General features: G+C 52.1%; 1 protein-coding gene and 1 long non-coding RNA gene across 4 annotated transcripts; one reads left to right on the top strand and one right to left on the bottom strand.

Annotated features, from left to right (window-relative positions):
• The first annotated feature begins 1,802 nt into the window (after nt 1–1,802).
• Nucleotides 1,803–27,389, top strand: Unc93a (unc-93 homolog A). 3 transcript variants are annotated; one of them, XM_040728301.1, is made up of 10 exons: nt 1,803–1,933; nt 4,418–4,473; nt 9,852–9,999; nt 13,226–13,407; nt 13,874–14,103; nt 15,461–15,589; nt 18,312–18,529; nt 19,064–19,199; nt 20,257–20,388; nt 26,999–27,389. In XM_040728301.1, exons 3-10 carry the CDS (start codon nt 9,913–9,915, stop codon nt 27,262–27,264), a joined length of 1,380 nt encoding a protein of 459 aa, XP_040584235.1. In that variant the 5' UTR covers nt 1,803–1,933; nt 4,418–4,473; nt 9,852–9,912; the 3' UTR covers nt 27,265–27,389. The 3 variants fall into 3 exon arrangements, with proteins under 3 accessions (XP_040584235.1, XP_005083099.1, XP_040584236.1); XM_005083042.3 differs by lacking the exon at nt 4,418–4,473; XM_040728302.1 differs by lacking the exons at nt 1,803–1,933; nt 4,418–4,473 and having other exon boundaries at nt 9,935–9,999; nt 13,231–13,407.
• Nucleotides 3,389–12,857, bottom strand: LOC121132858. The gene is made up of 3 exons (XR_005869543.1): nt 12,675–12,857; nt 7,432–7,522; nt 3,389–6,790 (listed from the first exon to the last, which is right to left on the bottom strand). It is a non-coding gene; the product is annotated as an uncharacterized LOC121132858 (long non-coding RNA).
• Nucleotides 27,390–27,973: the final 584 nt, after the last annotated feature.

Raw genomic sequence — 27,973 nt, 5'->3', positions numbered from 1 at the left:
GGAGGTTCACAACCACTGTAATCCAGCTCCAGAGGACTGAATGGCTTCTCCTTGCCTCTGTAGGTACCTGTGAGCACGCGTGCGCGCGCGCGCGCACACACACACACACACACACACACACGCACATATACATACCACACCACACATGAATACATCACACACGTATATTCACACCACACACACACACACACACACACACACACACACACAGTAGCAACAATAATGAAAAAACACAATAAGCTATGTCTTCCAACCAGCAGGCAGACAGCCAAGAGCCGTGAGTAACAGTACCGGGAACTGCAGAGAACACGTGGGGGACTGTGGGGAGCTTTAAGGAGCACCCATGGAGCTGCAAGGAGCTGTGCAGAGGAGCTGCAGAGATGTAGAGGAGCGCCTGGGGAGCAGACCTCTGCTGTGGGCTCCGAGTGAGGCAGAGTGGCCTTTGGGGCCACCTGCTCAGGGTCTGCATCTCGCTGGCACTTGCTCAGCAGTTCCGTGGCCGTAAGCCTCTTCTAAGTCACATGCCCATTTTAAAAAGTGGCACGGGATTGTGTCTGCATGCTGATAGGAAGAGGGCTGGCTACATGGGAAAGCGTGTTAGCTCCATGCGGTGCAGTAGCATCACAGAGAAAGAGGTGGGCCCATACGGCATCCAAATATGGCAAAGAACTTGAATCAGTAAGATGCAAATAGCAGAAAAGGATGTAGAATAATCTGAAGTCTATTAAAAATAAAAACAAACAAACAAAAAACATGTATGTGATTTGAGACAACCATTCGGAAGAAGTCGATATCAGAAAATGCCATCTTGGCCTTCTGCCTGTTCATAAACTCCTACAACCTAGAAGAACTGCAGGGCAGGGAAAGTCGGCTGAGCACAGGTGAGGGCTGCCTAGGGAGAAATGGCGGGCTCCCGGAGCCAGGTGCCCACCCTGCGTTCTGAGCCCTGCGCTCACACCCTGTTTTCCAAAGCAGACTTGCAAGGTCTACTTGGGAAGTGCAGAGGCTTATTGGACCACAGAGGCATTCTGGTCAAGGCCAGCTACAAACTAAACTTGCCCAGGGTAAGGTAAAAGTACCATCTGGCTTACTTGAGGTCACATGACTGAGACCACAGTGTTCTTACACCAGGACTCCCTGCAGGTACAGATGCAGGCCACCTATCCAGAGTTGGTGTGAGCAACTGTTCCCGCTTCATAATAAAAGCCCTGGACACTCTGAGTAGTAAAAGCCAGGTATATTTATTTTTTGATTTTGCAGCATTCAGGACAAAAAGCAAAGATGCCTGGTGTGTCAATTCAGTGTAAAGTCACCCTTTCAAATCTCATTTCCCTGCCCCCTTGGATGCCCCGTTGGCTAAATTCTCCGGGCAGGTACAATCTTTCCTGCATGTCCAACATAGCCCCGACCGGCCTCCAAATCCACCATCCTCCCCGGGGGCTTGGAATTCCTTTCCCTTTTCTTGTAGGTAGGGCGAGTCACACAGCGGATTCTAACTCTTCAACACTAAAAAGCGTCCAGGCCAGCAGGTGCCAGCCACTGGGGTCAGGAAAGCAGGGTCCTGGTTCTTCCTGTTCATCTGTGATTCTTCGGATGAATTCTAAGCCCTGAAAATGGGCCACGAACTCTACCATTGTCTGAGAGTACTCGGGGGTGTGTCTCATCTGGGGGCTCTGACATCACCATGGGGAAGCTGCCCACTCTCAGTGGCTGACACCCTTGAGGTGAAGACCGGCCCCTCCCACAACCCCAGCTGTGAGCCCAGAGCACCTGCCCTCCCTTGTGAGTCACAATCCTGCCCTCTCTCAGGGCTCTACATCAGCCTGCTTTCTTCCTCAGGCGAGAGGGTGCCAGTCTCCCTGCCCTTACCAGGCCATCTCAGCCTTGGGACCCTGCTAGGCAGCACCACCGAAGAGGGACAGATCATGGGCAGGTACGGTCCCGTGCGCATTCCTTCACCTTGGAGAAGGCTGTTGATGACTCAGTCTTGCTGGCCACTCAAGAGTCGCCCCTGAACCACGGGTGCAGGCTGGGAGGAGGGGGTGGTGTCTGGCTTGGTTTTGTGACAGGCATCTTTCATACCTAAGGCGCAGAATCCGGGGGACATATGCTAGGGTGAGCAGTCCCGTTCTGCACAGTAGATACCAGGGTTCACCTGGGCTTTGGGATGGGCCTGGGGCTTCCTTCTAGAACAAGGTAAATAGTCCAACCAAAGAGTGTTTTCCATCCACGTGCCCTGAGGAGATGGTGCAGGGGGCCGGGGGGCTGCAGGAAGCAGTACAGTACAGAGAAGGCTCAGGTGTAGCCCAGGCTGATTGGTTCTCCCCACCGTCAGCATTTCTGAATGCGAGGCGGCACGCCCCTTCCCATGTCCGGGTAAGTCCCTGGGCTTGGGTGACCTTCAGCAAGCAGCCCAAACAGGAACATGGGTGGCCCGTGACAATAAGACAACTCTTGTGACGTGATCTGTGTACGATGGTTGGAAAGAAGTCAGACTTGGGGGCCTATGGCATGACCCCGGCTGATCCCAGCAGACCATTGTAGGAAGGGATTGCCCACACTCAGTGGGCGTCTTAGTTTTACTTTGCAGAGTTCTTCCTCAGAAGATTTATTGTTGTAAGTATTGCTCCCTTAAGAATATTTTTCTTTGGAAAACTAGATGATCTTCTAAGGATAGAGCAGTATCTATGTATATCAAACGCAGAAAGGCACATGTGTTTCCTTACTTGACGAATCAAACCGGGGACTCACTGTATATAGGGACGTGCACACAGTATGCATACACAGACATGTACACCTCTATACACTGAATACACATTGTGGTGTGTCTTACAAATGCACACTTTTATGATATAGTCTGTTGCTTTAAAAAAAATCTCCACGGCTGGGCGTTGGTGGCGCACGCCTTTAATCCCAGCACTCGGGAGGCAGAGGCAGGCGGATCTCTGTGAGTTCGAGACCAGCCTGGACTACCAAGTGAGTTCCAGGACAGGCTCCAAAGCCACAGAGAAACCTTGTCTCGAAAAACCAAAAAAAAAAAACTCCATCGTTTTATCTTACCAATAAAGACTTGTGTGCCAGGGATGAGCCACACGACAACTAGGAACAAGTTTTTTTTTCTTTTCCAGCAAATAATGCAATCTTGGGGTTCACAGTGTGATCAGATATCCTACAACAATATTCATGCATACATACATACATATATACATAGTGATATTTCATGGAAACGAGCTTTTCCTATGTTGTCCAAGCCAAGCACTAATTTTCCTGTTACTTCTATGTGTATGGGTGTTTTGCCTTCATGTATGTCTGTGTACCATGAATATGCCTGGTGTCCATAGAGGGCAGAAGAGAGCATTGGAACTGGAGTTACAGTTGTGAGCCCTTATGGGGGAGCTGGGAATTGAACTCAGATCCTCTGCAAGGGCAACAACTGGTCTTAAACAATGAGCCATCTCTCTAACCCCACAGTCTTTATAAATGGCCTTAATAACACCGGGGAGTTTCCCTACCTCTGAGGTCTACCTGCAGATCTTCCCCATGACCAGTTCGATAGTTCCTAGTCTGATCATTGCCAGCAGAGGGACGCTTTACAAACAGGCTTTACAAAGCAAGTGCTGTCCAACCCCAGTGCACTTTGGAAAATACACAGTGGTTCTAAATAATGCATTAAAAATTTAACCTGGAAGCCTAGTGGTGATGGCACACACCTCTAATCCCAGCACTCAGGAGGCAGAGGCAGGTGGATCTCTGTGAGTTCAAGGCCAGCTACAGAGCAAGTTTCAGGACAGTCAGTTTTACAGAGAAACCCTATCTCTGGGGGGGGGGGGGCGGGATTAACCATGGAACACATTGGCGCTCTAACACCCTCCAAGGTTGAAGAGACTGCATCCCAGGTAACAACCGGAAGCAAGAGGGCCACAAAGCTAGGTAAATGCACTCAGGAGGACATTCGTCCAGCATGGGGACAGAGTGCCAGATTTGTGGGTGTACATATGTTGTGGGGGCAAGGCCCAAACACATCCTCTGAGTTTTCCCAGGGTAACATAGTACCTCTTTGCTTGTGGGGACAGAGCAACCAATTACAAGAATGCACAGGACACACCAGCCGGGTTACCACTTGTGTACACCTTGTCTGAGGGCTGCGGGCACGCGAGAAGGTGTGTCTCAGCTCTCGTGGTACTTGATGGGTATTGTGCACACCGTGAGTCGCCCATTTCACCAAGCTGACAGCGCTGTACTGGTTTTCCCTTTCCTGATGGCAGAAAAACCTGCCCTGGGGCGGGGGGGGGGGGGCAGTTGTGGATCAGAGCTGTGACTGGTGGTGGGGTTTACTCTACTGCCCTGGTGGGTATGGACTTATAGGTATGTTTCCTGCCCTAATTGTGTTTGGCTGACTGCTTTCCCTTTGGTCCAGCTCTTACAGTCTGCGTGGATTTGCTTGACTGGCTTCTGCATTTGCTCGTCCGCTCGGTTCGTATCTGTTTCCTCCTCTGGCACTTTGCCCCAGGAACACAGGCTCCTGGCCATACTGACAGCAGTCAGCTCCAGCTCTGCAGTGACACCCGGTGCAGCATGGCGCCAGCAGTGTCTGGGAACAGATGCAGAGCAGAAGCTGTGCCTCCAGCACTGGAGAGGAAAAGGAGATGCTCAGAAATCCAAAGGCGTTGTGTGTTGGCATGCACTCGTGCCAGCTGGATCCTAGAGCAGAGCCTGGGGCCATGCTTTAGAGTGTGGGCGTGGGGTAGTGAATGACTCCTTGAGCTCTGGTTAGCCAGGCTCTGCTGCAGCAGCAGGGGCAGTAAGGTAGGGTTGAGCCCCGGTCTGGCATTCTTCTGTACCGGGTGGTTGTGCCTTAAATGGGTTGGATTTCATGGTCAGCGTCTCTGCAGGATCGACAGTTAAGGGTGGCTGGGTCATCGGGTCACTCGAAATGTCAACAGTGGAAGTGTGTTCTAGAACCTCTGAAAGATATCAAGCCCCAGATTCCCAGGTGTTCCCAAACTGGCGACCTGGGAATCGCTGGCATTCATCAGTTGTTAAGATGGGTTTGGGCTCTCTGGAAAGGGGTGGAAAGTAGTGGAAGGATGTCAGTGTCAACTGCAGACTCGCCATGGAGCCTTTGCTCAGACTGGCTCTGGCTGTGCCTCACCGAGGAAGAACACCGAGCCCGGGCAACTCCCCGTTCACCCAGGAGGAGGCCATTTGCTTAGTCTGGCTATTGCTGCCCACACTGTGGGGTTGGCAGTCAGCTCTGAGGTTGCAGGCACTTTGGAATACATACTAAGAGGAAAACCTCTTCCCAAAGTTGCAGTGGCACTGGTACAGATTACTAACTGGAAAGGCGGGGAGGCATGGAGAATGCCTGTTTCCAGAGCGTAAAAAAAATCCCAGAATTCCTAAGGAGACAGTCATCTCTGCATGCTTATGCTTCACCTTCCTTCGGGAAGTCAACAGAATCGGCCAACATTTATTCGGTGCCGCTTTCAGATTCCAAATGTAATTGCCAAAAGATCTGATAGCAGCTCGGTCACAGGAGCGCTTTCCCTAAAAGATTGCTTACATGTCCCTCAGATTACGAGCAGTCTTCAGCTACTTCAGCAGGGGGTTTACGAATAAAGTGACCGTGAAGTTCAAAGTCCCTGCTTTGGGCAGTGGCCACTGAAGGCTGTCGAGTTACACCACCGGCCTCCTGAGGTTAAAAAAAAAAACGAGTCTTCCTTGAGGTTCACATGAGGCACTGGGTCCTCACTTGATCTCCATTCAGGGAGCTCCTGTCCTCTGAGAACAGCTTTAAGACCGCAGCTTCAGTTTCTGAGCGGATGCTGCTCTGCTTGATGTGGTTTTGTTGATTTGTCTACCAGCTTGGCATAAGCCAGGGTCACATGAGAAGAGGGAGGCCTTAGCTGAAAAGAAACTGTCCACGGGTGGTGGATGTTGTCTTGATTGACGGCTGACGTGGGAGTGAGTACCGCCACTGGCAAAATGGTCCCCGGGGGTGTGTGTGTGACAGCAAACCAAGCAAATCAGAAAGAGCGAGCCAGTGAATGAAGTCCCTCTGCGGCCTTTGCGTTTTAGATCCCGCCTCTAGGTTCCTGGTTTGAGTTCCTGCCCTGACTTCCCTCCCTGATGCAGCGTGACCCAAGAGTTGTAGGATGAACTAAACCTTTTCCTCCCTGCCTTACTTAGTCAGGGTTTCTAACGCTGTGAAGAGACCCCATGACCATGGCAACTCCTGTAAGAGAAAACAGTTAACTGGGCCGGGTTACAGCTTCTCAGGGTTGGCCCACTGTCGTCATGGCAAGGAGCGTGCCGGCAAAGCAGGCAGACATGGTGCTGGAGAAGCAGCTGAGTGTTCTATATCTGGGTCTGCAAGCACAGGGAAGGGATACAGGGCCTGGCTTGGGCTTTTGAAACCTCCAAGGCCCACCACTAGTGACACACTTCCTCCAACAAGACCAGGTCCTAATCCTCCTCAAATGGCGCCACTACCTGATGACTAAGCATACGCCTATGGGGGCCATTCTTATTCAAACCCAACGTTGCTTTTGGTCATGGTGTTTCATTCCATGGAAACCCTGAGACAGATGCTAACTGTAGGTGGGGTGGTGCCTGACACGCCTGATACTTCTTGTACTGTCCGTGTCTAAGTGCCTTACCTTGGGAGCTCGGCCTTGGGTTTTCTCTCATGGTGAGATCAGTTTCCAGGTACAGAGCTTGCTAGTCTCTCCTCCCGTCCAAGTACAGGTCTGCAGGGATGCATCAGTCAGCCTTGGGTAGCAGTCAGGATCTGGGACAATGAGAGCATCCTTGATGTTTGGCCGAGAAAAGATCACATCTAAAACTCATTCTCACACTAGAGTTCGGGCAATGCTTTAGATGCCTCTTGAAGAACATCTCTTGCAGACTTGAATGCTTCCCATTTTCAGCATCCCCCCCCCCCCCCGACATAGATAAGGAGCATACTAGGGGGAAAGACATGGGCCGTTCCATTGATGCCGCAAACCAGTTCCCAAGTAGGAGAGCAGCTCAAAGGACATTGGCTCTGACTTGCCAAAGGGAAACCAGACCTCTTAGGGGGGTGTTCATAGACACCGAGGTCCCCGGAAGATCTAGATGAAGCTGGAGGAGCTGAGACAGCAGCAATTGGAAGTTGCTCTCAGGGCTAGTCGCCAGCCCCAGAGCACACTCCTGGTACGTTTGAGAAGCTGATGGAGTAAGAGACTAATAGCAAAAGAAAACACTGGGTGTTCTCCCATTGCACAGGAGTCATCAGGGGGTAATTACAGGCAGGATGATGGAGTTGAAGCCTACTAAAAACATCTCCAAAAAAAAATTAAACAGAAGCCACTAGATGAAGTTACAAGGTGAGCGTGCGACAGTCCACGTGACTCCAAGCATCGCATTGCTTCATGGGTTACCCCAGCTCACCTTGTCTTAATGTCGTTTGCTGGCGATCGCTGTGACTTAGGGCGGTTCTGGGAATCTCTGCACTGTTAGCCTCTTGGACTTTCACGGCTTCCTTTCTCGAGAGGAAACTTCAGTTTAGAGACTAAAGATGTTTCAGGGCTAAGGTGATGTGCACAAGGTGGTTTCCAGGGTTAGGGCACTTTTGAAAGTTTTGTGTGTGTGTGTGTGTGTGTGTGTGTGTGTGTGTGTGTGTGTATGTGTGTGTGTGTGTGTGTGTGTGCCCGTGTGTGCATAGGTGTACTGGCATGTGTGGAAGCCAGAGGACAACTTCAGGTGTCATCCTCGGGCATGCAGTCTACCTCTTTTTGAGACAGACTCCGAACCCCCCAAACCACCAGAAGACCATATCCGATGCAAAAACAAAGAGTCTTTTTAATTTACGAGTTAACTTGAGTTAAACTGGGCCCTCCATCTGTCCAACACAGCGGGTGGAAGAGGAGGGACCCCAGCAGCAGTTGGGCAGGGCATATATTGGGCAGCAAGGGGGAGTGTCTGGGGAGGGGGTCTGGTAGTTGCATAGCAACAGTCTCAGGATTGGTGCACCTCCAAGCTGGGGGAGCCTGTCCTGAGTTGATTGGTCAGCTGCCGCTTCAGGAAGTTTGTTGTATCTAGAGGCCTTCCCAGGGCAGCTGCTATGCCCTGCATGCCAGTGTTATCAGGAGAGCACATCCAGAGCCTGCCAGCTGACTTCTGATGGGTTCCTTGCCACGTGTAAGGGTATCTGGAGGCTGCTCCCTAGTGATTAGGGCAAGGTCGGGGGCTCAGCACATGCTTGTCTTGCTGGGTCTTTCCTGAAGCCTCATGGCTGCCAAAGCAAGGGGCTGGGTGAGGGTCTCACGCTGGTCTGCTGTCTACCCCTGCTGAGACAGGCTCTCACGCTGGTCCGGAGCTCTCCGATTAGGCTAGACTAGTCAATGGATCCTAGGGACTCTCTGCTCCTCCCACCTCACGAGCCCTGACGTTACAAGTACACACCACCACACCTGGTACTTTGACCTGAGTTGGGGGTCAGACTCGGGTCCTCATGCCTGCGATTTAAGCGCCTCACTGACTGGGTAGTCCAGTCCCCTCATCCCACATTAGAATATCCTGCTGGCTTAGTGCTGCATTCATATCCGTTATCAGCATAATAACCCACGCTCAGTCAATATTTAAATCCGTGTGTCACCAGTTAAGCTACAAGAGACATATCTCCATTATTGGTGGTCAGGTCAGTTACCAAGGCTGTAGGATTCTCTTGGTTTGTCCATACTTGGTAGAAATGACCAGGGACACAGCATTCTGGAAGCAGCCTAAAAACCATGTGCTTCACTAACAACTGCTTAGAAGGGTGCTTTTGGGAGACAAGGTCTCACTATGAAGCCCTGGCTGTCTGAAACTCTCTATATGAATGAGGCTGGCCTCAGACTCACAGAGATTTGCCTGCCTCTGACTCCAGAGTGACCGGACTAAAGGAGCGTGGCGCCACGCCCAGCATGGAGTGTTTCTTATTTGTCTTGAATACAGTGTGTAGAACACTGTTTGACACTCTGGACCTAACCTGTGCCTACATGGATTTTTAATGTTAATTAGCTAAGGGAAGTCCAAACTCAGTGCCACAGTGAGTGCCAGCTGTATCTTAAGAATTCGGTCAACCAGCACAGCTCTGGACTGAAATCCTGGGCTTTGCTGTCTTATAGTGGGTCCACGATCTCAAATGCTAACTGTTACACGAGAAATGGTACATATAAAATTGTTCTCTGCATGTAATGAAATACCACTTTCGTCACTTAAAACATCACTGCAACACTGTGAAATCACATCTTTGCCCAAAGTCTCTGGCCCTGGGATCTTATCATATAACATGTTCTTCAGAAGTTGGAGGAGGCATCTAAAAGTTGATGTCTTTTGTTTTGTTCTTTCTTTCTTTTTTTTTTTTTTTTAATTATTTGGCTTTCTCCAGACGGGGTTTCTCTGTGTATCCCTGACTGTCCTGGAACCTTCTCTGTAGCCCAGGCTGCCTGGCATTGAACTCACAGAGATCCAAGTACCTCTGCCTCCCAAGTGCTTGGATTAAAAATGTGCGTCACCTGCTGTTCTTTAGGACAGACACATATGCCACATTCTGAACTGTTGGCAGTTTCTCTGGACACAGGAGTTACTATCAAAGGCACACGAGATGTGATATTCCTATCTGCAGGTAACAAGGGAAAACATTGCAGAGTTGCTGATGGATGAGAGTCAGTCTTTTCCCCAGAGGACAGGCCTAAGGTGAACTTGAAACTGCCAAAGCTAGTGCATGAACTATCCACAGTTTATACGGCCGACCTACTTCTAACTCAGAGATGATGGGACCGCTTGGTACAAGCTCCATTTCTCGTGCTCTGATTGGTTTCTTTCAGGGAAGTACAATCTTATGCATCCGCTGGCATCCCCTGGTAGTGGCACGTGTCTGTCCGCAAAATGGAGAAAACCTTGAAGAATGTCCTAGTGGTCTCATGTGGGTTCTTCCTTCTCTTCACTGCCTACGGAGGCTTGCAGAATCTGCAGGTGAGATGCAACTTGTCTCGCTGTCCAGTTCTCCCCTGCACACCCTGCACCCACCCAGCCGCCCTGAAGCAATTCTTGTTTTTCAAATGAAGCCCTAACAAAGATTTGGTCTTGTTCCCCCAGAGTGACACCAGAGCTCGATAGCCCAGGTGTGTGTGTGTGTGTGTGTGTGTGTGTGTGTGTGTGTGTGTGTGTGAGACCCTGGTGCAAGAAGGAAGAGGGTTCAGCACACTTTGCTTTTGAGTGGTTAAAAAGAGACAAAATAAACTATTGTGGATTTTATGTGCTCTGGGCTTTGCGGTCAGGCAGAAATGTCAGTTTGTCAATCCTCACTCGACCTTATAAGAAGCTTTAGGCAAAACTATGAAATGTTGCCAGGCATTTAGTGGCGCACGCCTTTAATCCTAGCACTCAGGAGGCAGAGGCGGGCGGATCTCTGTGACTTCGAGACCAGCCTGGTCTACAAGAGCTAGTCCCAGGACAGCCTCCAAAGCCACCAAGCAAACCCTATCTCAAAAAAACCAAAATTAACTAACTAAATAAATAAATAAACAAAAGAAAAAAAACCAGCAATAGCAAAAGTAAAACCAAAACAAACAAAACACTGTGAAATGTGACAAAATCACTTGCATTTTGAACAGTTATGGGATCCTGCTTTCTCAGTCTATTTGGAAACTGAGCAGCTGCCTCTGAGAGAGAAGCTGGGCTTGCGGCTCATGTGGGCCTGGACCTCTTGGGCCTGGGGAGGATTTGACAATTTTTTCTGTGGTAATAACAGTAAAAATAGGATATCTGTCTGTCGGTCCATTCATCCATCCACCCATCCACCCACCCACCCACCCACCCATCCATCCATCCACCCATCCACCCACCCACCCATCCATCCATCCACCCACCCACCCACCCACCCACCCATCCACCCACCCACCCACCCATCCACCCATCCACCCATCCACCCACCCATCCACCCATCCATCCATCCATCCATCCATCCATCTTTCTTCCCTTCCCTTTCCTTTTTCCTTCCCCTTTTCCTTTCCCCTCCTTTCCTCTTTCCTTCCCTTCCCTTTCTTTTCCTTTCCTTTTCTCTCTCCCTTCCTGCTGCCCTCCCCTTCTCTTTCCCCTTACTTTTCTTTCTCTTTTTTTTATTTTATTTATTTATTTTTATTTTAATTTTAAATAGCTTGTTTTACATGTCAATCCCAGTTCCCTCTCCCCCCCCCCATCACCCCAGCCTCCCACCCTATTGCCAATTCCTGCCACATAGGGGATATCTAGAGTCTGTCATTTCACTCAGGGCAGGGTCCAGGCACTTCCCTAAGAGTCCAGGCAGAGAGAGCATCCCTCTTTGTGCTATGGGCACACAATGTCTGTTAGTAATCGAGGGATAAACACTGATCCACTGCTCAGGACCTCATAGGTAGCCCAGGCCTCCTCACTGACTCTCACACTCAGGGGGTCCGGATCGGTCCCATGCTGGCCTCCCAGCTGTCGGTCTGGGGTCCAAGAGCTCTACCCTGTTCAGATCAGCTGTCTCTGCTGGTTTTGCCAGCCCGTTCTTTGCCAATTTGCTCTTTGCTCCTCTCTCTCTGTCGCTGGGTTCCTTGGGTTCTGTTTAGTATTTAACTGTGGGTTTCATGTAGTGCCGGCAATGCCAACCCCATGCTGATGCCAGCTCTGCGGTTTCTGACGGCTCCTGCGTGTTCACCGGCCCAAGGTGGTGTGTACTTTGACTTTGGCGTCTCCATGGTCTTGCATGGCCCTCTAGTGGAAAGCACCTCCAAGCCTTCCCTCGGCCTGACTGAGAGGATGTTGTACGCTTGTGTAATTAGGTCCTCTGCATGCCATACACGCGCACGTACCTTTCTACGTCTGTTCTTGGGATTAGCTCACCTACCACACGCCAGCCCAGGCACTTGAGTGCGGGCATTCGTGTGAAAGAAGCCATTAGCTTCTAAAATTCTAAAGTTCTACTTAGATATTGACCCCTGTCTGTCTTCCTTTCCAGTGGCTGCCAGCCAAAAGCAACCGTCAGTCACAAATAACCCCCACCCCCCTGGCTGGCTGTGGTAATGTGGGCAATAGGGAAATCCCAAAGGTGACAAGTGCTGTCAGGGTTTCACTAGAATCGGGGAGCAGGCGAGCTCACAGCCGTGAGTGAGGTACCCAGTACATAACTGCTTCTAAAAGGGCCAGGCTGGACCATGCTTCTAGCTACTCAACAAACATGAGGTGTCCGGGCAAGCCCACTTCAGGGGGAGGTGCTCCACCCCATCTTTTTAGATTATAGGGGTTTTAGGGACTGGCTAGAGCAAGCCACAGTGCCTGCTGGGTGCAGCTGAGCCGTGTGTGGCCCCTGGACACGGGGAAGGACAGGTAGGATGATGGGGGGCATCTTTGTCACTCTCTTTCTACCGTCTCCCTTCTCCTCCTCCCCTTCTGTCCTTCTTAGCCTTTCTTCCTCCTCCCTCTCCTCCTGCTCCCTCCTCATCCCTCTTCCTCCCTCCTCCCGCTCCTCCCCCTCTTCATCCCTCTTACTCCCTCCTCCCGCTCCTCCCCCTCTTCATCCCTCCTCCCGCTCCTCCCCCCTTCCTGGACTTTCCCCTTCCATCTCCCCTTCCTCCTCCTCCTCCCCCCCCACCTCCTTCCCCATCCTCTCATTCAGTTTCTCTTACAAACAGCAGCAGCAGAAGAAACGGTTTTGCTGGTTTCTTTGACCTCACCATCCAGCAGCGGCCCTTCAGCTGTCTGGGTCTGGTTAGGGATTTGACTTTTGAGTCAGTTCACGTTAGTGTCATGCCAGCTACTCCTGTGGGATAGCAGTGAATCCCTGTGTAGCTCGGGGGGGGGGGGGGCTCCGGACAGTGGGCCCTGTCTCTGCTTTGAGCTGGTCTCCCCTGCAGCTCCACCGTGGGCTCCTCCCACCTTCTCCACCGTGGGCTCCTCCCACCTTCTCCGCCGTGGGCTCCTCCCACTTTAACCTTGATGCTGGAAGCGCAAATCCGGTTCGAGGTCTTAAGGTGGGTGACCACTTCCGAGCCCTGACTGCACCCTCCCTGATAGTCTGAGGCTGAAGCTGAGTTTATTTGCCTTTACCACCCACAGTGTCCTTGTGTAAGAAGACCTATATCTGGTGGCTCGGGGTTTGGGGGGGTGGGGTGCGCCCTGAGCCTGGGACGGGCACTCACACAGTCCCGTCCTCTGAAGGCTGGTCTTTTTTCCACAGAGCAGCCTCTACAGTGAGAATGGCATGGGGGTGGCCACACTCAGCACCATCTACTGTACTATGATGCTGTCCTCCATGTTCCTCCCACCTATCCTCATCAAGAGGTTTGGCTGCAAGTGGACTATGGCAGGCGCCATGTGCTGTTACATGACCTTCTCCCTGGCCAACTTCTACGCCACCTGGTACAGCCCCTATAGTCAGTCCTCCCCGGAGCGTGTGAGCCTTGCAGACTCACGCAGGCCACCGCGCTCTGCTTCTGAGTTAGAATGCACCCCGCACCCCCCCAACCCTCCCCCCGAGATTCTATGAAGGGACGGTATTATGATTCTCTCTTTGTCTATCCCTGTGTCCCAGCCGGCTTCCCCTCGTACTCCCGACCCTAGGGCTGACCTTCTCTTGGGATCTCTCCTGCCACCCATCCCCAGCCCCCCACATCCTCATGGCTCTAACGGTTAGAGAGTCTGATGTAGGTGGTTCTCAGAGAGATTTAGCCAGCAAGGGACCAATATCCCTTCCCCGTGCAGCTTTTGAGAGGGAGAAATCACACTGGCCTCTTAGGGGCACGCCCCCGATCCCACTCCATCCCGCTGGGCTTCTGTACGGACACAGCCCTGATCCCTTCCTCCACTCTACTGGGTCTTTCTGCAGGTACACCCTGATCCCGACCTCTGTCTTGCTGGGCCTGGGTGCAGGTCCCCTGTGGTCAGCTCAGTGCACCTACATCACCATCATGGGAAATTTGCAAGCGCAGAAAAAAGGGAAGATTCCCAGGGACGTGGTGACCCAGTACTTTGGCATCTTCTTCCTTATATTCCAATCTTCTGGAGTGTGGGGCAACCTGATTTCCTCACTGGTGTTCAGCCAGGCAAGCAATAAAGGTAAAAGCTGAGGCCTGAGTGGCCTTGGGAAAAAGCCAGGTCTCCGCGACAGCAAAGTTGAGGTCCCAATCCCACCTATGCACCTGTCCTTACTGTGGAGGCCGGTGGTCCTGCCACGTTGGGGACAGTCAGGAGGTTAAGCAGCTGTCTTTTTCCACAAGTACCCTGTGGAGGTTGGGGAGCCCCTCGGGAAAGGGTGTCATGAGGAAAAAACTGGGCACTCACAAACTCCTGCTAGCATAATGTGGGTCCCTGGAGTGGCTGAGAATTTATGTGGATTGTTACCCTGTAAAACTGATCCTCGAGCCGGTGTTAACGCCATCTGTCAGACCCTTTGTCCTGTGACTGGAGGAGTGTTCCGTGTATGTCTTCCCTCAACCCCACCCAGCAGGGACAGAGGCAGCATCCCACTTCATGCCATGCCCAGGCTGGAGGACTTCAACCTCCTGGCTTTCCGGATGTGACATTTCTGGATTGGGATGGCTTCTGTCTCTCCATCTTGGCCATGTGTCTGGCTTCTCCCAGGTCACCTGCCGGCAGGAAGCTCAGAAGTCACCCACCTTCTTCCCTCCACAGGGACAGTGTGTCCCAGGCAGGAAAGATCTGCCGTGCAATGCAGATGGTCTTGCTTACAATAACCCCTGTCACTTAGCCGAGATGCTGCAGAAAGCGGTGTCGAACCCACCATCTCTGTGTCATAGTAGGTGAAGGGCCATGGCCTGCTCCTAGATTCAGCCAGGCCACTGCACTCATTGCCCGAGTAGTAAGATAATCCCCCACTGGCATGCCCAGAGACTGACCTATCCTAGAAAAAACAGTCCCACACCTCACAAATGTGCCCAGAGGCTGTCTCCTATGTGACTTTAGATCCTGGCAAGCTGACAACACTATCACAATAGTTTCAACTTACATATGTGTGCATGCATGCATGAGTGTGCGCGCGTGTGTGTGTGTGTGTGTGAGACATGTTGGGCAGGTATTCACCATCAAACCAGTCATCTGGGTTCGGGTGTTTTTCCTGCATGTACGCCTGTGCACCATGTGCAAGCGGGTGCTAGAGAGGGCATTAGATTCTTTGGAACTTGAGTTATGTACAGCTGTGTGCCAGTATTGGGTGCTGGGAACCAAACCTGGGTCCCTCTGCAAGAGCAGCCAGTGCTAACTTCTGGGCCACCTCTCCAGCTCCGAACTCACTTTTTTTAAAACAAATAAAAGAACTAGCGTTCATTTCCTGAAACAGGAAAGACACAAAGTCACCTGCCCCAGTTGAGCACGCTTTTGCTGCCGGTTTTGGCCTCGGGTGTCCTGTTTAGTCGCTAGAATCCTCACCTCATCTTCTTGATTTCAACTTCATTAGACACCATCCCCGAAGATCAGCTCATGCTCTGTGGAGCCAAAGACTGCGGCTCCGTGGGTACAGAGGCCAGCAATAGTACCCATCGGCCCTCCCAGCAGCTCGTCTACATACTGCTGGGCATCTTCAACGGTACGTACAAATGCCCAGCCTCTTATTGTGGTAACAGGATCTCTCTTCCAGCCCATCAGTAAGCTCTGTCCACAGAAACCCCTGCCACACTTACCTGGCAGAAGAGACACCATGATCACGAAGGCGGCTTCCCCCTGCATTAGTGATTGTCCATTGCGATTTCCCAAATGTAGGGGACGTGGTGTATACTGTGCGGTAGCGGGGGGGGGGCTACGTCTGTGTTTGCCCTTTAATAGAGCAAAACCCCTGCCAGTTGCAGAACGGATCTCTGAAACCAAACTCAGTGGCCAATGCTGTCTACCCAAAGTTTCGTGTGACCTAGAAATGTGAGGGTGCACGGTCCTAAAATAAGGGTGTAGGTTTGTTTAACTGGGAGCCAGGGAGGTGTCCCGAGTCACCTCTGTCTTCCTACTGTCCTTGATCATCTGCGATCTAGACATTTGCTCACCAGACAGCCCGTGTACACCGTGGGATGATGGGGACACCCGGCTTGTGCCTCAATAGCTCCCCTGTCCCCCTTTCTGCAGTGGGGAGGCTAGACACCTATGGAAAGTACTAGGATAAAGTGATTTCCCTATCCCCTCTCTGCCACACCTAGACAGCCACAGGGAACCTGGGTGTGTGAAATGGCAGTGCCTGTCAGCTGGCATGGCCCTCTTTCTGGTAGGTAGGCAGGGTCAGAGGGCAGATCATTCAGGGTCTGAGTATCACGTGATCTCACTGTACCGTGTGATTTGGGGGGGGCGGGGTGGAGTCACAGATGGCATTGATGGATGAGTCTGAGTTCAATAGAACTCTATGTGTCTGGAGAATTCTGTCATCTAAGTGGCAGGTCAAGTGGCTTAGGGAAGGAGACCGTGGCCCAGGCTGGGTGGAGACGTCTTATTCTGACACCTGATGCTGCTGCGGCTGCTGCTTGCGACTCCCTTTTGGGCATGTCACCGCAAACAATCATGCCCAGAGTGCGCTGGGTGACTGGGGGTGATTGTCTGGGGGTTCCCAGCGTCGCGAAGTTTCTTGGTTTTCAGAGTGCAATGTCTCAGTTCTGTGACACCAGTTCATGCCTTGGAAGGTCCCAGGGCCACTTGGCCTTGGATGCGCACACCTCTGAGCAGGGAGAGGTGTGACTCCTGAGACCAAGACCCTCCGCTGACAGGCTCTCACTACTTCTTGTTAGGGGTGGTGTTCTTTAGACCACCCCCAAAAAACTTGAAGTCTTTTGCTGCGGAGCAGACCGTGGAGAAGGAGCCGCCTCCCATAGGTGAAGAAGAGACACGTGTTTCCCAGTGTTTACTCGCAGTCAACCCTGGGATGGTTGGAAAGACAGGGCATGCCTCCCGTGCCCAGACACACCTGTTCTTTGAAAGGGTCCTTGCAATTCTGAGGCTCGACGCTCAAGGCCTTGGGTTCTCCCACACAGTGGGGTACAACCCATAGGCCCCTGGTCAGAGCTGCCCGGCCTCATCAGCACCTGATAAGTGTCATCGAAATCTTGCACTTGAGTGGCTTGGGAGGTGGTGTGTTTAGTCAGGAGGGAAAGTGGCTGAGTTATGGAAAGCCTTGAAAGGGATCTGGACTTCCCTGGGGGTGAGTGTGTTAAAGAGAGGGGTTTCAAGGATGGGTGCTGAGACCGGGTGGACCATTGCTGCAAACGTTCTCCAAGAGAGCTGGCATCACAGAGCCCACGGCTCCATAAGGCCGGGTCACAGTGTCACTGTCAGCGTCATATTATCACCGCCAGGACTGAAAGGGAACAGTCACACACCCTGAATGAGTCTGATACACACTGGCTGGCTGGGTCTCGCACCCAGAGTGTGCACCACTTCTGTCCCCGGGGACACTTGTCAGAAAGCAGACTAGCAGTGCTCAAAAGATGTCACAAAAGGCACCTCACACCACTAGGGGACAGAGGGGCCCCTGTATAAGCCGATACATGACATAAATGTGTCTCCTGTGCAGGGACATGAAGGTGGCCGGGACAGTAAAGTAGGCAGATGGTGAGGACAGATTCATTTGTTTGTTGCACTTTGGAATTATAGATTTACAGAATGATGGGGATGAAATGAGTAGTTTTGGGTTCTTTGTATTTTTTGTTTTTGTTCTGTTTTTTTTTATCAGATAACCCCTAAGCACAAATACATTAAAAGGCCCTTAAGATCCATGGTGTCCTCTGTTAACCGTCCCTCAAGCACACCCCTCTCCAAGGCCTGTCCCCAGACAGTGTATGTCTGCAGGGGCCTTCAGGGTGTCTGATGCACAAATAGATTTTTGCATCCCTCTTTGACTGATACATAGTGCTATTATGCCTTGCTTTGTTTTCCTCTTGTCATCTGTCTTGGGGGGGGACTTTTGTTTTTATCTTCTTTAAAAGCGTGCCACTCAGCCGGGCGTTGGTGGCGCACGCCTTTAATCCCAGCAGACTGGGGAGGCAGAGGCAGGCGGATCTCTGTGAGTTCGAGGCCAGCCTGGTCTACAGAGCAAGTTCCAGGACAGCCTCCAAAATAATGCAGAGAAACCCTGTCTCGAAAAACGGAAAAAAAAAAAAAAAGCGTGCCACTCTTCTGAGGGTGATGGCGATGTGGCTGGCTCTAAGTGAAAACTAGTCACAGGTGGATTATAGACCTAGCACATAGGCGGCCAAGCGCAGCTTGTCACTGGTTATATGATGGCTAGCTGTCCGCGTTGATGAGGGGTGGAACACGTCTGATGTGTGTCCTTGTAGGCAGCAGTGTCCTGGCCATCCTACTGGTGTCTGTGTTTCTTGAGTCTGTGGAAAGCAAACTGGTGAATGACGGAGATGCGCGGTCCAGGCCGCCACCCATCTGGTCCGTTGTGCTATCGACCTTCACGCTGTTTAAAGACAAGCGTTTGTGCTTCCTGATTCTCCTGCCACTGTACAGCGGCTTCCACCAAGGGTTCCTCTATGGAGAGTACACAAAGGTAGGAGAGAAAGAAGCCCAGGGCTCATGCTGCGTGCCCGTGCTCTACCTAAAGGGACCTGGGGGTGTCCCAAGACCAGTGCTGTGTGCCAGTGCTCTACCTAAGGGACCTGGGGGTGTCCCAAGACCAGTGCTGTGTGCCCGTGCTCTACCTAAAGGGACCCGAGGGTGTCTCAAGACCAGTGGGATCAGGTTCCCAATCTGACAGTGGCTGAATCTATGATTTGAGACATCCATCTCTGACTCCCACAGACATTGTCTTCTTACCTTCATCTTCCCCTCTTCCTCGTCCCCTGAGGACATTCCCTTCCTACCCCCCCCCCTTCGGCCTGGTAGGAAACGATGAGACAAGTCAACCGTATTGTTAATGCTATGTAAAACAGCGTATCACACCTATGGCAAAGAATGTGTAGAAAGGCGTTTGACCAGACGCCTGCCCGTCTGGGGTCCAAAGTAGATTACCCCCCCACCCCCACCCCCGGCTCGTACCAGAGTTGCTCTCCCATATACACAGTAACTCTATCCTTCTTTCTAGTCTTATGTTACCTGTGCCCTGGGCATCCGTTTTGTGGGGTACATAATGATCTGCTTCTCGGGTTTCACCTCGACGTGCTCCATGCTGTACGGGAAGATCTCCAAGTACACAGGCAGGATTGCGCTCTACGCGATGGGTAAGTGGGTAACACTGGTCAGCTTATGCTCCGGGCGGGCGGGCGCTGTGTAAAGGGCACATACAGGGAGGCGAGATGCCGTGGAAGGTGCCCCTGTAGGTGACACGCTTTCCCGTGTCCCTGCTGCGCGCCTTCTGCCCCACCCCACCCCCGGCCACCTCCTGCCTTCCTCCAATGAGAGGAAGGCATAGCATGCTTTCTTTCTTGGACTGCCAGCCCCCACATTATGACATGGAGACTTTAATATCATTAGTTATGTGTGCTTGGCCTTAGCTTAGGCTTGTTTCTAGCCACCTTTTTTTTTTTCTTTTTTCTGCCTACACGCCAGAAGAGGACACCAGATTGAATTGTAGATGGTTGTGAGCCACCATGTGGTTGCTGGGAATTGAACTCAGGACCCCTGGAAGAGCAGGCAGTGCTCTTAACCTCTGAGCCATCTCTCCAGCCCCGGCGATACACACTTTTAATGCCAGCGGTCATACTAGCAAGCCACAGGAACAGGCAGTGGTGGCACACACCTTTAATTACAGGACTCAGGAGACAGGCAGATGGATCTCTCTGAGTTCAAGGCCACCCTGACCTACACAAGAGTGAAGAGTAACAGAGCTCACGCCTTTGATTTCAGCCCTTGGGGTCGCAACACCTTTAATCCCAGGTGGAGACGGGAGGGATACCACTGGGTGGAGAGAGGAATATTAGGCAGGAGGGGGACGGGAACTCAGAGCCTTTGCCTCTGAGGATCCGTGGGGACAGGATTGCCCTTTCGGCTGAGTAGGGGTGAGATTACTGGCCGGGCTGCTTTGCTTCTCTGATGGTCAGCTTGAAAGCTCGAGCCCCAAAATATCTGTCTCTGGGTCTTTTTATTATCCGTGTCACACCCCCTCTTGGAGTCAGCCACACGCTACACACTCGTGCTTCTACGCACTGCGTGAAAACCATCAGAAAACCTGGAGGCAGGTGGGTACTTTGCCCCACCCCGCCCCGCCCCGAAACAGGCTACCCGAGGCCGGGCAGAGGGGACAGCCACCCACCGTCCTGTCTTGTCTCCTCTAACCAGGTGCTACCATTCACCTGTCCTGCTTTCTCACCCTCCTCCTGTGGCGCCCGACCCCGGCCCAGCTGCCCGTCTTCTTCGTCATCCCTGCCTTGTGGGGGATGGCAGACGCCGTGTGGCAGACGCAGAACAACTGTGAGTGCCCGGCACAGGCTGGCGGTGCGTGGGTGGTCTCCCGCGGTGAAGCCGTGGCGAGGGTAGCCAGGCCAGAAGGCAGCCACTAAGGCGGGAGCCCAAGCTTTCTGCGTGTGTCCAGACGAAGCCCCGCCCCCGCCCCGCCCCCGCCCCGCCCCCGCCCCGCCCGCGCCCCGCCCCCCAGCGGTAGAAAGGCAACTCTGGAACCCTGGGAGGTGAGACAGACAGGGTCTCCAGGAACCATGCTCCAGGGCCTGCAGTGCGCTCTCAAACCTGAGCACGCGTGACGTGGTCCAGGGGTCAAGTCAAGTGAGACCAGGGCCTCCGGGCAGCGCGTGTGGTCCCCTGGGGGTGCCGACAGGTGTGCACAGGCGAGGAGCCAGACAGAGGTGATGATGGCGGGGTAAAGGACCATAGCCCATCCAGATAGGGGCCGCAGAACGCTCGTCCATACGTCACCCTGTATCCCGTGGACACGAGGCCATAGAAGATGGAGAAAGGGGACAGAGAGGGGGAAGACGGCCTGCTGCGGGCAGAGGTTAGCAGCCCTGACGGACAGTCAGAATCCAAAATGGAGGTCAGAAGTTTCCACGGCTCTCCTCCTCCGCCCCCCTCCCAGCACAGAGTCAGAGACAGGGAACATGACCCCTTGACCTTGTAAAAATGGCTAGTGGTGGACAGCAGAAGTAACTATGAAGAAGCCACGGTGGAAGCCGCCTGTGAAAAGACCTTCCCCAGTTAGAGTGCGTGATCCGGAGGGCAGCGAGACCAGCAAGTGAGCGGCATGGTTAGACAGGAGGGTGGCATGGCTCTGGAATGCTGCCGTCCCAACGGGCCATGGAGCGGAGATGCCAGGCCCCGGAGATGCCAGGCCCCGGGGCTGTACCGGGGAAGGCCCAGGAGAATGGGCAGGAGAGTCAGTGGTGTGACAAAGGGGCGGAGGTGCCAGGGCACTTGCACTGGATGTGTTGGGAGCTCTTGTAGCTCAGGGAGGGCTCCGGGGAGAGGAGGAGGCAGGATGCTGTGTGGATGACACGGGCACAGTAGAGGAGACAGGGTGTACATTCGGGTGATGGCTATAGATGATGTCGGAACCCTCAGCCCTCAGTCTCCCGCAGACACCTAACGGCTGGTTTGTGCCTCTGGACCAGGGAGGGAAAGGCTGTGTGTCTGGAATATGGAAGCCTGAGGGAGCCCTGAGATGGGTAGGGTTCATACGTTACCCCTTTCCCACCACACACGGGTTTAAACACCGGCCGAAGAAAACCCACAGGGGCTTGAGGCCTGGGTTGCCAGGGATGGGAGGCCCAGTCGCTCCTTCCGTATCTGCATGGGACCACACCTTCCAGAGCTCTCCTTGCTATGATCCTTAGGTGCTATGTGCTTACAAGAGCTGGGAAAAATTCCCCAGAGAAAGCTAAGCTACCTGGATACAGAGGGTCTGGCTGCCGCCATAGTACGGTGGGGCTTTAGTGGGGACTGAACCAAATGACAAGTGTGCGTTTGGCTGGTGCCTTCATCTAGTTTTTTGTTTTGTTTTTGACTAAAGTCAGTAACTAGGAAAAAAAAAGCTAGACTTTTCTTGTGTTGGGATGTGCTCCTATTTCTTAGGAATATATTGGTTCAGAGAGAGAGAGAGAGAGAGAGAGAGAGAGAGAGAGAGAGAGAGAGAGAGAGAGTGTGTGTGTGTGTATGTGTGGTGAGGGTAGGGTAATCAGAAATTCACTTTAACTCTTCGTGGAAGTCCAGAAGTATAAGCCAGTGACATAGCAGATCAACTAGGGATCCTTAGCTTATCCAGCCAGCACCAGAGAGGAATTACACCAAACCCCACACAGGCCTAAGAGTTCACTGAAACACACTCAGAGTCCTGTCCTCTGCATGCTGACAAACTTCTGGACTCACTGAATTTTCAAAAGCATTTACCAAAGCAAAGGAGGAGGCCGGATAGGCAGCCTGCTTTATCCCGCCCTCCAGCTCTGCAGAGGTTCACAACGATCACGGTAAAAACAATTTGTTTTCTTTCTCTCTGAAACATATGGATAATTACTTTAACTCTCCCTTTCTTTAAATGGACATAAAATTGTCAAGAAAGCACCTCTGTTAAACTGTGCAAATTCCCTGAGACCCGATAGACATATTATGAGCACTTAAGTCCGGGAGGTGATCTGAACAATGACTCCTTTGAATAAGGGACACTAATTTGAAGTGGAATAATGTCATTCTTCTTGTACAGGCAAGAGTGTGATTTTCGTTGTTGTTAAAAGACAAGCCAGTTTCTTTGCAGCCACCCCAGTGAGGGCGTGTTATCTTAGCGCTGGGTCTTGCTTCGGGCTCCACAAAGCTTCCCACAGCACGACACACCCACATGACACACCCACATGGCAGCATCCAGACCGTGGTCTGTCCGTTTCCAACATAGCAATTGGGTGTAGCTTTGGCCACGTCTCAAGAGCAGTGCCGTGTGGGTCTGGGGAGGTGCCGTAGTGGGTGAGAGCACTTGCTGCATGAGTAACCTGATGACCAGAGTTTGGGATTCCCCCCAGGATGGAGCCTGTGACCCCAGCATTGGGGGAGGGGAACTGAGGCAGGAGAATTGCTGAGACCTGCTTGGCCAGGCCGTCCAGCAGAGAAAACGGGCAGCTCGGGCTCTAGTGAGAGACCCTGTCTTTGGGGGGCTAAGGTGACAATGGTAGAGCAAGGTGCTCCGCATCCTCCTCGGGGGGGCCTCTGCACACGCATGCGCATATGCACACAAAGGACAGACAGCGGTGATAATGCCCTCTTCTAGGTCCTAGACAAGAGTAAGCTCGGCGCGTGCACACACCCCCGCCCCCACCCACTGTTTGAGTCGCCAGTTTCAAACCCCTCCGTTTAGCTGGGCGTCACTTGCTCCTCTTGGGGCTGGGTACCCCGAGGGCTTCGGGAGTTTCTTCAGCCTCCCGGCAGCGAATCTGCGCCTATCTGCTCATCCGGTCTCACAGCTGAGGGATTTGGGTGCAGTTGCTATAGCGACCCTCACGTGCCACCGCACTGCGTGGAAGACAAACATGGGACGCTCATCTCAAAGATACAGGCTGCCCTGTCGGTTGCAGAAGGGGCTGTTTTCAAGCTGGCAAGCGCCCGGGGCCTGACTTCTTCTGTGCGCCCTGTTTGTTTAACCTGTCTTCCCAACAGAGGGAGATGCCTGTTTGCTCGTTCATGTCACCTTATCTAAGGACTGGAATCAGTGTCTCCGTCACTTTAGCTTCAAGTGCCCCGAGGAGGTGAGGCAGCTAGGCCAGGCTGATGCTGAGAGCAAAGCGAGTTTCTTTGTAAGCAAGCACGTTATTTCACAAGCTGCAGAGACGGTGCCAACTCTGCACAGAGCCACGGTATAGTCCCCCAGTTCTATCCGCCTTTCATGACCGGGGAAAGCTGGCTGCTCTCAGGACACGGGTTCACTGTGGCTCACCAAGGGTAGAGACCCTGGGATTTTACCAGTTTACCGTAAGCCTCATTTTCTGCCCCGAGATCCTCTGTTGGGTGCCAGTCTGCGCTTGGGCATCCATGTCTGTGTAGTTGGACACAGGGATGGACTTGCTTTGCCATGGCCCCTCACCCATCCATATAGATACTGCTGGTCTGAACGTCTGTTTTCTTCCGGGCATTCCCTTCACTCGCCTGTCTAGTTGTTACCAGTGTGGACAAGCGGACGTCATGTCCCCTCCCCTTCTCTCTCTCTCTCTCTCTCTCTCTCTCTCTCTCTCTCTCTCTCTCTCTCTAGTTATAGCTGATGTGGACACCTCTCCCTCAGGGCTGGTTTGATTAGCAGACATTCCTGAAGGGAAGGTGGTTGCTCTGCCCATGTCTCCAAGTCTCCTGCAAAAGGCCATTTGAGCAATGCGCCCAAGTCCTTAGCTTCTCGGCTATTTGGGACATAGCTTCTGGTGGAACCGTGTTGGGCAGAGACGGACGGGGTCACCCCTGCTGGCTCAGTTTCCCGATGGATCAGCCTGAGTCTCCACAGTTATCAGTTCTAGAGCTCTGACTCTCCCACCCTGGGGCCCTCCATCTAGAAGGTCTCTACCCCGGGTCCTTCACCCTAGGGCCCTCCATCTCCATATTGGGCCTTTCTACCCAAGGTCCTCCATTCTGAAGACCCCTTCCTGTGTTATCCAAGTCAGGGTCCTCCCTCCCGTGGTTCTCGACCTTGGGTCCTCCAACCCGGCCCATGGTGCGGAGCCAAGCAGGATTTCTAGGGGCAGTGCAGGGTGCTGAGGGTGGTCTTGGTGAAGAGAGAGGCTGTTTGGGTAGGAGTTTTGACACAGCAATCCACAGTGTAGACAGGCACCAGGGTCTGTCGTCCACTTATGGATTCCCTCTCAGGAGGTACCTCTGCCACTCAGCCAAGTCATGCAATGGGATTCCTGCAACTCTCATTCAGATCAACCAAATATGCCTCGCCCAGCACAGGAAGCAGTGGTTCAGACTCGCTCGGTTCAGAAGCAGAGCGCAGCATCCGGCTGTGTGAGTTTCGAGTTTGCTGTAAGCAACAATAACAACAACAAAAAATACCACAGGCCGGGGACCACAGCGAACATGGATTTTCTCACCATTCCCTCTGCCAGGCTTTTTCTCCCCTCAGGAGGTCTCAGGAGTGCACACGTGTGACATGGACATAGGTGCTGTGTGTCAATTTAAAATGAAAAAGAAGCCTCCAAAACAATACAGAGAAACCCTGTCTCGTAAAAACCAAAAAAAAAAAAAAAGAAAGAAAGAAAGAAAGAAAGAAAAAACAAACAAGACTGCTGAGAACACTAAAGATTAAATAGAAGACATGCCAGGCAGTGGTGGCGCACTCGGGAGGCAGAAGCAAGCGGATCTCGGTGAGTTCGAGGTCAGCCTGGTCTACAGAACGAGTTCCAGGACACAGCCAGGGCCACACAGAGAAATCCTGCCTTGAAAAACAAAACCAAGATGAAAAACAGAAGTCACAGAACTAGTAATAAAAGTTTGGGAACGTTCAAGTGGCATTGACGCTACTTCAAAACACTGGACAGTGGGTATCGACTGCGAGGCTGGTGTTATCCAAGTGTTGGTGCCAGACCCTTGGACGGACAGATATGGGTCCCATGAATACAACTCATTACCCTTTGGTTCCAGGGATGGGGGAGGAGCTGTACCTTGTCTTACACTGTGAGGGTTGAAGAAGCTCCATTTTGTGCCAGGCACCCATCCCGGTACCCACCAAGCCATTTGTCCAGTCCCTGGAAGACAAGTTCCCGGTAATTCCAACTCAGTGACACCCACCCCCCACCCAGAGATGTACAGCAGTGACTGTCCACTTGTTAAAGGACTAATTGCTTTTCTGCTTCTGTAACTCGCTCATGCAGGCACCCGAAGACTGTTTTGAGTTGCCTTAACCCCTTCGCTTGGCAGAACAGATCAGTGCTTGCCGGCTTGCACGGACAATGGAAGGGTCTTGTTGTGCTCTCCCACTTTTAAAAAAAAAGTCTTCTCTCAACTCTCCTCCTCACGGCAATCTCAGCTTTGGCTCAGAGATCGTCTGTCCTGCTGGAGGCTAATCAATAAATCTTTCTGTTATGATTGGGCTACATCTATGGTCTTTTCCCAGGGGTCACAAACTGCATGACAACACACACTGAACTCTTTGCTCTCCTTCATCATCCTTGGAGGACTGGCCAGCTCCCTCCACAGCTACTACTCTGTGACTCCCATGTCCCTTATCCTGTCCCGTGCTGCCCACTGCCAGAGGATATCTCCTGATTTGTCAGCATAATTCTGTCTTGTTTCTTTTTTTTTTTTTTAGAAGAAAAATATCCAGGCCGGGCGTTGATGGCGCACGCCTTTAATCCCAGCACTCGGGAGGCAGAGGTAGGAGGATCTTTGTGAGTTCGAGGCCAGCCTGGTCTACAGAGCGAGTTCCAGGACAGCCTCCAAAGCCACAGAGAAACCCTGTCTCAAAAAACCAAAAAAAAAAAAAAAAAAAAAAAAAAAAAGAAAAAAAAGAAGAAAAATATCCAGATTTTCCTTTCAATAACACTGGCAGTGGCAAAGCCTCTCTACGTTTAGGATTAATTTATGGACCATGCTTAAGGTCTTTGTGTACGTTTGTGTGTGTCTATGGATAGTATATGTATTTGCATGTGTTTTTGTGTATGCATGTGGTATCTTTGTATGTATGTACATGCATGCTTGTGGAAGCTAGAGCTCAACATTATCTTAGTCACTCCATTTTTTTTCCATTTTTTCAGACAGGGTTTATCTATGTAGTTTTGGAACCTATCCTGGAACTTGCCTCTGTAGACTAGGCTGGTCTTGAACTCACAGAGATCTGCCTGTCTCTGCCTCCTGAGTGCCGGGAATAAGGGCATGTGTCACCACCTCCTGGCTCCATCGTATTTTTTGAGACAGAGTCTCTTCTTAGTTGAGCTGGGTGAGCTGGCTAGTAAGCCCCAGAGATCCGCCCTCTCCGCACTAGGACCACAGGCCAGGGCCTGGCGTTTTCTGTGGGTGTGGGGAGTCCGAAGCTCACGCTCTCACACTCACACACGTGCACTTAACCCACCAAGTCCTGCTTGATGTCTTACACAGCTCTCCTCCACAGCTCTCTACGGCGTCCTGTTTGAGGCAAAAAAAGAAGCTGCTTTTGCGAACTACCGACTTGGGGAAGCCATGGGATTCCTCGTCGCCTTTGGGTACAGCTCATTTTTGTGTGTGAGCACCAAACTCTACATTCTCTTCGGCATGTTGAGCGTGACTATAACGGCTTACGGGACTGTGGAGTACATGGAATCCAGGGCCGCTAGCCAGGTCCCTGCTGTTGCAGAAGAGAGAAATCAGCCCAAGAAAGAAGGGAAAGCAGAAATGTGAGTGCAGCCAGACTGTGGCCCCAGATTCAGCCTGGGTCAGCAGAGGAGGTGTGCGTAGCAACACCCAGTAGGTAGATATGGTTATTCACAACCTGTTTCAGCAATATGTGAACATTCTGAAGAGCATCTATTTTTTTACGTATTTTTCTCAATTTAACAAATTTCCAGTCCGTTTTTCTACTCACAGAGACCAAGAGTCTATGCAAAGGGCTGGGAATCCAGCCTAGAGCTGGTGTGCTTGCTTTGCAGGCATAAGCACAAGGCCGCATGTTCAGTCCCCAGTACTACGGAAAGAAAGCAGCTTCCATGTTTTATAGGAGCAGGGGAGATGGCTCAGTCAGTGCAGAACTTTCTGGGCCAAAGGTGAGGACGCCAGTTTGAACCCTTAACACACATGAAAAAAAGGAAAGGAAGGGAGGGAGGGAGGGAGGGAGGGAGGGAGGAAGGGAGGAAGGGAGGGAGGGAGGAAGGAAGAAAGATAGAGAAGGGTAATGGCAATGTGCACTTGTAACTCTAGCACTGGGACTGGGGAGGCAGAGGCAGAAAGATCCATGGAGCACATTGGCTATCCAGGCTAGCCAGACCCATGAACTCAAGTGAAAACCTTGTCTCAGAGACTAAGGCTGACAGCAGCTAGGGTCACCTAATGTCAGCCTCTTGCCCCCCACACAGAGTCTCACACACACACACACACACACACACACACACAC

The sequence above is a fragment of the Mesocricetus auratus genome, unplaced genomic scaffold (assembly GCF_017639785.1).
Source record: "Mesocricetus auratus isolate SY011 unplaced genomic scaffold, BCM_Maur_2.0 Super-Scaffold_100018, whole genome shotgun sequence".
In the NCBI taxonomy this organism is placed as follows: domain Eukaryota; kingdom Metazoa; phylum Chordata; class Mammalia; order Rodentia; family Cricetidae; genus Mesocricetus; species Mesocricetus auratus.
This window is presented reverse-complemented; position numbering and strand designations above follow the sequence as displayed.

Coding starts and splice junctions, on each gene's coding strand:
- Unc93a (XM_005083042.3), top strand. CDS start 9,913: ATGGAGAAAACCTTGAAGAATGTCCTAGTGGTCTCATGTGGGTTCTTC. Junction 18,530..19,063: donor TCTATGGAGAGTACACAAAG/GTAGGAGAGAAA, acceptor CCTTCTTTCTAG/TCTTATGTTACCTGTGCCCT. Junction 20,389..26,998: donor GTGGCAGACGCAGAACAACT/GTGAGTGCCCGG, acceptor TCTCCTCCACAG/CTCTCTACGGCGTCCTGTTT.